Genomic DNA, 9002 nt, shown 5'->3' on the forward strand with positions numbered 1-9002 from the left:
TGCGTGCTGTTGGGGCCGCGGCACCGCCGGCGGTGCGGCCTCCGCTCCTGTCGAAGCGCGCATAAGGGCAGGCCTTTACAAATAACGTGGTGGGTTTGGGGAGATGGAGGTGCGGGGGCAGGATTGGTTTCAGTGTGCTGAAGGGGAGGCAAGCTTTTGTATGATGGAGGGAAAGCTTCGTCATTTGTAGATGCCGCTTCTTTAGGGCTTGTCAATGCCTGAAGAGCCGTTCGGCCTTAGTGTGGATGTAAATGTAACAGACAATGCCTGTTATTTATTAATGCATGAATGGGCATGCTTATTCTGCAGTAATTTTGTCTTGTCCTTGCTTAGGTTGATCTGGTTCCACACTGAGCTGAAAGATGTTGATAATAGCCCCTGACTAGTTTCTTTTTGGAACATCAGAGTTTGTGGAAGGATCCAGTTACACCAGCATAAATCAATGGATTCCGTTTAAGGTTTTTGGTGGTGTGATCAACAGCAGCATTCAGTCTCCTGTTACTGCTCCATCCACCACTGCAGCAGTCTGTCCCTTCATCCCCAGTCTATCAAAGTGGGACACGGTCCTTTTCCTGTCAGGATTGTGAGTTTGAGTTGTGGCTGGAACCTTGTTATGATACCAGTGGGTGTATTTAATACCTCTAAACACATTTCACTAAGTTGTATTTAATTTCCACCTCTCTCATTTTTCTTTGCAGGCCATGACAAAATCCTACAATGCCATTTTGAGTGGGTGAAGTGAAGGGGGGAAAAAGGGGATAAAAAAAAAAAATGCCCAAGCAAACAGCAGTGACGATTACTTTGGCGACCCTGCTGGGTATTGCAGTGGGGGGCCTGGTTTTGTGGAAGGCAACCCAGCGTCGGAAAGGAAAAGCATGCTGTAGTAGTCAGCGAGAGGAAGCAGTTGTAAACTCAGGAGATGAGAAACTGATTAAGGCAGAGGATAAGGAGGTGCTTTCCTTCTTCAGATGTCCCACCTTTTCCTGGGTAGAGAGGACCCTTGGTGCAGACATAGTGATAGTTTCAGAGCAGGAGGAGTGGGATCGTGCTGAACCTTTGCTGAAGAAGGAGCTGGAGAAGTGGCCAGTGCTTGGCATTGATTGTGAGTGGGTGAGTGATCAAGAAGCGCCTCTCCTTTAGATTGCATGTTGCAACGGGAAATCATTGAGGGTGGAGTGATTCCTTTGCTTAAATGGATACAACCGGACTGACTATTAAAACGGCCTGTGCGATTATCTGTCATGACAGCAGTGAAGTAGCTGCTAATTTTGATTGTTCGCACGTTTAAGTGTGCTGACTCTAAGTTTTTAATTCACTAGTTGTATTCGTTTACTGAACCCCTGTGATAAATCAGCTAGACTAAGCGTAGCGATAACTGGCTGAATATAGCACTATGTGTTTTGTATAAAATATCTTTGAAGGTGATGTGCTAGAAGTAGCTTGGGTTTACACTATTCTAAATCCAGCTACATACTTAAGAAACAATTTCTTAAGAATTATAAATTCCAAAAAGGAGGATAATACTGATATATAGACATAACTCACTGGGACTACCAGAAAGCAAAGTTCCTCTTCCGCTTGTACGTTTGCCTATGTGAACTCTCAAAATAGGCTTTGAGTCATTTATGAAGCCTGGCTTTGCCATTATTTTGGCTGGAAATTTATTCACCCCACAACCATTACTATAAGCCACAGTTAAACGACGTGTTTGCCGTAAACATTTATGTAGTGGGTGGCTTTTGTGCTAATGTGGATTAAGAAATGTGTCTGTTCTATTCTACCAGCTCAGCTATGAGGGGAAAGGGTGAAAGGGGGAAAGTTTCTCTTGTAGGAGTGTGGCAAGAGGTAGCTTGGGGACAGTAATGCTGTGAAACAAATCACGTAATTTGCAGTAAAATTTTAGAAACATGTAACACTACTTGACTGTATAAACCGATAGGTATTTCCTGTCTTCAGTGGCCTCTTTTGCAATTTGTCCCAACTCTGGCATTGCTAATGATACTGTAACCCAGACTCTGATTTTTGTCTTTATTTCAGGTATCTGTGGAGGGAAAAGCAAGTCCTGTATCCCTCCTGCAGATGGCTTCTTCCAGTGGCCTCTGCATTCTTGTTCGGTTGCCCAGGCTTGTTGCCAGTGGACAGACTATCCCAAAGACCCTGTTGGACATCATGGCAGACAGTGCTGTGTTGAAAGTTGGGGTAGGGTGCTGGGAAGATGCTTGCAAGTTACTTCATGATTATGGTCTTCCAGTCAAAGGGAGCGTGGATCTCCGGTATTTAGCCATGAGGCAGAGGTGAGTGCCTGAAGACAGAGGCAGCTCTGTTGGAGGCATCATTTGAGTTGGAATGAATAAGTAATTTGGACATGCTGAATGATACCAGGCAGGTAGGTCTGGAGTTCTCAGCGTGGTTTTAGAGCATGGGCATTGACAGCTGCAGTCCAAGAATATGTCATGCTTCTGTTTTATGGTCTTAATGGAAATTAAATCTTCGTGAAGATTTCACGCAAATACCCATATGGACTTTTCTGGGTATCATGCTTCAGCTTGCAAGAAGTTCAGGCATGGTGATGTAGCGCAGTGAGAGTGATTACCATGACAACAGATGTTTGAATACACGGTATAGAAGTATGGGGTAAATGTGCCAGGGGCACGTAAGTGGAACTGTTGAATTACAGGACTTCTTGAAAAACAACTAAAATGCACCATCTCTAATTTTCTCTTCCAATAACAGTGCTTCCATTAAAGGGTTTTAATTAAGATGCCATTTTCTCATCCTTCATTCATCCTAAAATAAAATGTTTTACTTGGGAATATTCTTCACATACAGTATATGTATGCCTGGGTGCATTGTTAGTGATCCGGGGTATAGATTTGCTGACCTGATGGTGCCTTTTTGTCAATGAGGATGCACTAATTGTCTCTAGTGGCCAGGATTCCTCTGAGTCATTCCTGGCTCTCATGCTCCTCATGAATCCCTGCAGCAGGCGGTCCATCACTGGGATAGACCTCTTTAGTTCAGAAGTGTGTAGTTCAGAGCCAAACACTCAAGCCTTAAATGTTACCAACACCCAGCCTTGCCTGTTTTGCATATTGCAGGCACCTGATAATTACTAAATCTAGAAAGGGCGTTTTAGTGGAGGGGAGGGAGAGGGCCTGTAAAGCTGACATGCAGCTGTGTGCTGTTTGAATGGGAGTCATGCACCATGTGCATTGTGTTCTGGCAGGTTCAGGGTGTGTGAGGCCATCCAAATTTGCATGGGTGTATAGTTTTGGTTTTAATATGCTTGTTTCACTTTCTTTGTTAAACTGAAGGAAGGATCTACTTCACAACTGCCTTAGCCTTAAGTCTTTAGCTGAAAAAGTCCTGAACTGCCCGCTTGACAAGTCTCCTCATGTGCGTTGCAGCAACTGGGAGGCAGAAGAACTGACACAAGATCAGGTGTGTCTTCCACTTCAACTTAAGTGTTTTGGGAGGAAAAGCAACCTTCTTGGTATTACAATAGGGAGATCTATGCTTTCTTCGACTTTTGCCTCAAAACCTTGTGTGTGACTACGGTTGGAAGTTAATTTCAGACTCTGTGCCTGCTTTTTGCTCCTTTTCCATTAAGATAATTTTCTGTACTCTCCCTGGATTCTTGACCCTTATTTTCCTTTAATCCTGAAAGATCTATAAGGCAATATCCCTTGAAGAAGTGATTGTGTGCCCCAAACATCACCTTTTTATTATTATCTTTCCCCCAATCTATAGCAGTCAGTACAATGTAAGAGGGAGACCCTGGAAACCTTGTTCACCATCTTTAGATCGTTAGGATTTCCGTGATTGCTCACATTCTTTGCGGTCATGCTGCAGATGTGTACAAAATCAGTGAACAGTAGAGGGAGTGACAGGATAGATAATTGCACTGACTAGGTGTAGACAGTGTATAAAAAGGGAGCTTTTTTTTTAATTAGGGAGGGCTTGGTGGGGCAGGAGGGTGTTTGAGACTTGGCTGACCTGAATTTTTTCAGTCCCTTGTGGTTCCTGGGGGCACCTGTGAGTATTTCAAGTCTGACTGATCCTAAAAATCTGGGGTGTGGTGATATTATGAAAGTGTCACTCAAATGCCAGAACTTTGCATGAACTTCAGAAGGAAATAAATCCAGCTTCTGGCTTTACTGTACCAAGTGTTAAAGACTGATAATGTTTGGGAGTGTTTGCTGTTTGTCAGTATCTTGATGTCTACGCTTTTCTGCAGGTTCTCTATGCTGCTCGGGATGCCCAGGTCTCAGTGGCTCTGTTCCTCCATTTGCTGGGATTTGCCAGCCTCCCTGCTACATCTGATAGTGAAAACTCTGTCGCTGCTTGGGAAAAAGCACTGGGTAAATGCCGGGGCTTGGTGGATATCCCATTTAGAGGAAGAAGGAGTGGCAGCACCGGAGAGGAGAAGAGTGGAGAGGGACGCTCCCCTCAGAAAACAAAGAATCGGAAATCTTCGGTGAATGGCCAGCCCTCTGGCAGTCAGCAAGTGAGAGATCCTCGGAGACAGAAGCGAAAGCCTCTGGGTGTGGGATATTCCGCAAGGTAAGTCTATGAACATGTTTTACTCCTTGTGGTACGGATGGAAAACTTTGAATGATGCCTCATGCTCTACTTGTTAAACAAAGCAGATAATAGGAGCTAGGAAAGGAAATGCAGGACCTAACAGTCATGGGAGCCAGATCCTCCTTCTGTTTTCCCCATTTCCCTCTAGCAGTATTGAAAGTGGGGGCAGCACTTGGATCTGTACTATGTTGTGAACAGGTTGAGGGGTTGGCTTCAGCTTCTGCCCTTCCTTCTCCTATGGAAGTATTAGCTGGAGAGCAGAGTCCCAGCAGGAGGCGGTTGGCTGTCTGGGTAGCATTTACTGCCCAAGCAGCTGCGTCCCATCTCCTTCAGGGAGAAGGTGGCAACTGCTTAGAGCTTGTCCTGTGAGCAGGATCTACCTCGTGGACTGCTGTTTTTACTGTACTGCACTAGGTCACTGGCCACAGAGATGTCGGGGTACTGAGCAGAGCTGAAAGCTAAGGGTAGGAGGGATGAGAGGTTTTGTCAGAGGGCACAGGAAGGAGCAGTCTGTGACAGCTGTCAGAGCATTTCACTTCTTGTGTTGTCCAGGGAGAGAGAGGAGGGAACAGTACTACTTTGGCCTTGCAGGGGCAGCTGTTGCTGGATTCAGGATCCCCGTCCCTCAGGTGATTTTTTTTGTGAAGCAAATCCTAAATTCTTACGGCCTTTTGCTAATGAAAGTTTGGTTGGTTTTAAATTCAAACAAGATGGAGAAGAGTCTTTCAGTTCAGTGCAGCGGAAGACGTGAAGAGCTAGTATGTTTGGTTTTGTCTGGACACAGTCTAATAAAATTAATCACATGGATGTAGGAAATAAAATTGTCTGTAATTACCATTTGGAAAGAAAACCAGTCTTTTAGTATTTGTTTTCTCCTTTTCAAGTTTATTGGACCGGCAATGAAGACATTTTAATGCAGTCAATAATATTGATTTCATTAGCAGTCATTAACAGTAATGTGTTGTACACAGCAAATCCCTTCAGATGGTTTTTTTTTTTCAGTTGGAGCCTGTGTCGTACAGAACAGAAGGACTGCACCTCATGGGAGGATTAAAATTTAAACAAAATTGCATTCAAAGCTAAACTGAGATCACCCCATGTTTGTCTGTTTATTGTTTTTAACTGCACTTGATTTCATAAGAGATCTGTATACTCACTGTTTTTTAAAATATCTCCAGCAGTCTGGCTCTGATCTATAGTAAGACTGGATGTGACTTTAAAAGTCCTTTTCCATTCTTCCTTTCTTTAAGCCTATTTAGTTTTAAAGTGTATTCATGTAGAGTTGGGAAGTACTCAAATTATCATGGTGATTGAGCTGAACTGCTGATGGTCAGTGGAAGGAGACCTCCTGTATCATTATTATTTCATTGGGTTTTTTTCCTCCATGGACCTCGGAAGAAATCCTTTTGTCAGATTGCATAGCCTGTGAATCAACCTTTTTACCTGGTAGAGCTCTGCTGAGTGCTTACTGATATGATCTTCCTGGAAAGAAAGGATACTTTTCCACAGTGCATTGTGACATGTCTGTATCCCTGGCCAGTTCCTCCCAGGTGCTCTCCGAGCCCAGCCTGCTCTGCTCTTCAGTTTTGTTTGAAGGAGGTTGGCAGAGTATGGAAATGTTTTCTGCAAAACAGAGCCCTTCCACACGCTGCCACAAACTGCCAGACCCCGCTCAAGCAGGACTTTTCGCCGCTGACTATGGTTAGGCCCTTGTGTTTCACAGGGCCTCAGCTCAACTCCATTGTTCCCATGGACTCACTTGGGTTCCCAGTGTTCCAAGAGCTTTTTTGTAGTATTTCTCTTGGATGAATGAAGTAATTGCTGTTCACACTAAGTTTTAGAAAAGTCATCTTAATAAACAATTAAAATACGGGCTTAGGCAACTGATCCTTGAAATTGCCTTGCCTGTAAGTTGACACTCTTTTAGCTTACTCATAGCTCATCATCCTTCTTGACTGCCATTCTCTTTTGTTTTTTTTCTAATGTAATTTTTTTTTTTTCAAATGCTGCCATCATTGATGGCATCTCTTAAAAACTGGCATTCAGAGTTACAGTTCTATTGGCAGCAAGAGAGCAAAGATAACTTACAGTCAGCTGGTGAGCCCCAGGTAAGTTTTCAGATGTTCTGCTTCCCTTAGCAGCAGCCTGTGCAGTGCTCAGCAGCTTTAAGTGTGTGTTTAAGGGCACTCCTGTGATTTGGAGGAGGCTGCGTGAATTGCAATGTGGAACACATGGCTATAGAGAGCTCTGTTTTTTTGGCATGCTATTGTGGTTACTGCAATGCTGCCCTTGTTTCACAGAAAATCTCCACTGTATGACAACTGCTTCCTGCATGCACCAGATGGACAGCCCCTGTGCACTTGTGATCGCAAGAAGGCTCAGTGGTACCTGGACAAGGGGATTGGAGGTGAGGATACCGATTTTCCTGTTGGTATTTGAAATACAGCACTTTTTGGGTTTTTTGCCTTGTTTCTTAGATAACTTTGCTTTTTTTTTTTTTTTTTTATTCTTCCTTATTGGAAATACTGTTGAGGATTCACTAGGATGACTACTATGTTTAGCATTGTTATTTTAGCTTTCAAATACAAATTTGTCTTGAATATTCTCTACTTGCCTTTACTCTTTCAGAGCTAGTTAGCACAGACCCATTTGTGGTGAAGCTGCGGTTTGAGCCTTCAGGACGTCCCGAGTCTCAAGTTGATTATTATCTGACAGTCAAAGAGAACCTGTGTGTTGTATGTGGCAAGCGAGAGTCCTATATCCGGTGAGTTTAGTGGGATAGGAGGAAAATGCATCTTTTAAAACAGGACTGAGGTCTGCATCTAGTTTGGCATCCAGAAGCTTGGTTAGTAGCCTGAAACATCATGTTTGTTCACATCCTGGATGGGCTATCACTGTTTGAATGCTCTGTAGTCATACGTGTCTGAGTAAGTTTGACACCGAACAGGCTGACCTTCCCTCTTCTTCCACAGGCAGGAGTTATTGGTCCTTGGAAAGAACAAAACTTACGGAACATGTATGTGCTGCAGTTTGAATGACAGGGGGCAGCAGTATGCCAACACACACTGTTGTGATGGCATCCCCTTCTGCAAATAGCTGTACTATTCCTTCCACTACTTAATCCTTATAGTTTTGAAAGGTTTAGGTGAGCCTGAAGCCACCCATGAGGTCACAAAGGGTAATATTTTTGTCTTTGCAGCTTGCTGCTGTGTAGCTGAGAGGTATGCTTCTCATAGTGCATTGCTTTTTTTTTTTTTTAACAGTATAAATCACTTTTCTTTTTTTTTTTTTTTTTTTTTGGTATTGAAAGCAATGAATTTTTGGAAGGAAAAAAGACAAATGCAGAAACCTGTTGAGAGAAGTAAAAATAAAAAGAAGTTGCAGAACCTGTTGCTGCACTGAGGGTCCTGACCCTGGTGATCTTTCTTTTCCTGGACTTCTAGTATTAGTTGACCCTTTGTGGGCCAGGAGGAGGAGGAACTGGGGAGTAGCAGCTCTAGGCAAATGTAATGAGCTGGCTGGTTTGTCTTCCCTAGGAAGAACATAGTTCCTCACGAATACCGAAGACACTTCCCCATCCAGATGAAGGACCACAACTCCCATGATGTGCTCTTACTCTGCACATCCTGCCATGCCATCTCCAATTACTATGACAACCATCTCAAGCAGCAGCTGGCTGAGGAGTTTGGGGCACCCATTGGCTCTGAAGAAGGCGTGCGTCTGCTGGAGGACCCTCTGCGCAGGCAAGTGCGCTCAGGGGCCCGAGCCCTGCTGAATGCAGATGGCCTGCCTGACCCCCGAAGGGCAGAACTTCTGCAAAGCATCAAGGACTTCTTTAACACAGACGCAGTCACCCCAGAGGTGCTCCGGGAAGCAGCTGGTCTGGAAACCAGGTATAACAAGCCCATCAGTAGACATAACATTTTATTCATTTATGCTGACACATGAGTTCAACAAAAAGTTGTCTACACACAGAGCCTTGGGTAAGTATTACTGCAGCAAAGTAAAAGAAAAACCAGCAGGATTTGCAGACCTGAGGATCACACATCCTGACTTCCCTCCAACCCTCAGCTTTTTAATGAAAATAAGACAAAACACATTGCTGGTCTCCTGGAATGTTGATGTATCTTCCCTAAAGTAATGTTAAGGAGTGTCTGAATTTGAGACTACTAGGAGTTGATCTGCACAGGAAAAATGAGCCTCTAAAAGGATAACTTTATCATTTGTACAAACCTTCAGAGTCTGAATTTATAGTACTTTGATACATTTAACTAGAAAGCAAGGGTAGGAAGAAGATAACTGTCTGCTCTAGCCCAAGGCTCTAAGCAGTCAAGCACACTCTGCATTTCTTACTGTGTTTTTGTTTACCCCCTTCTCCCCTCAACCCAGCAGTGGTCTGGGAACTGCAGCTCTTGTTT

The 9002-nt window shown here is 43.9% G+C and overlaps 1 protein-coding gene across 7 annotated transcripts in view; it reads left to right on the plus strand.

The window, feature by feature from the left end:
* The window catches only part of EXD2 (exonuclease 3'-5' domain containing 2), a 23294-nt gene that overhangs the window by 11245 nt on the left and 3047 nt on the right, over nt 1–9002 (plus strand). For 5 of the 7 annotated variants that reach the window (XM_035889775.1, XM_009634188.2, XM_035889774.1 and 2 more), the window contains 7 exons: nt 699–1110; nt 2038–2294; nt 3315–3441; nt 4238–4563; nt 6885–6991; nt 7213–7348; nt 8121–8477. In XM_035889775.1, the coding sequence (XP_035745668.1) occupies nt 772–1110; nt 2038–2294; nt 3315–3441; nt 4238–4563; nt 6885–6991; nt 7213–7348; nt 8121–8477 (1649 nt within the window). In that variant the 5' untranslated portion in view covers nt 699–771. The remainder of the gene's footprint in view (nt 1–698; nt 1111–2037; nt 2295–3314; nt 3442–4237; nt 4564–6884; nt 6992–7212; nt 7349–8120; nt 8478–9002) is intronic. The other 2 variants (XM_035889779.1, XM_035889780.1) reach the window with 2 other exon arrangements.

This window comes from Egretta garzetta, unplaced genomic scaffold, assembly GCF_000687185.1.
Source record: "Egretta garzetta isolate BGI_Z169 unplaced genomic scaffold, ASM68718v1 scaffold2, whole genome shotgun sequence".
Classification (NCBI taxonomy): Eukaryota; Metazoa; Chordata; class Aves; order Pelecaniformes; family Ardeidae; genus Egretta; species Egretta garzetta.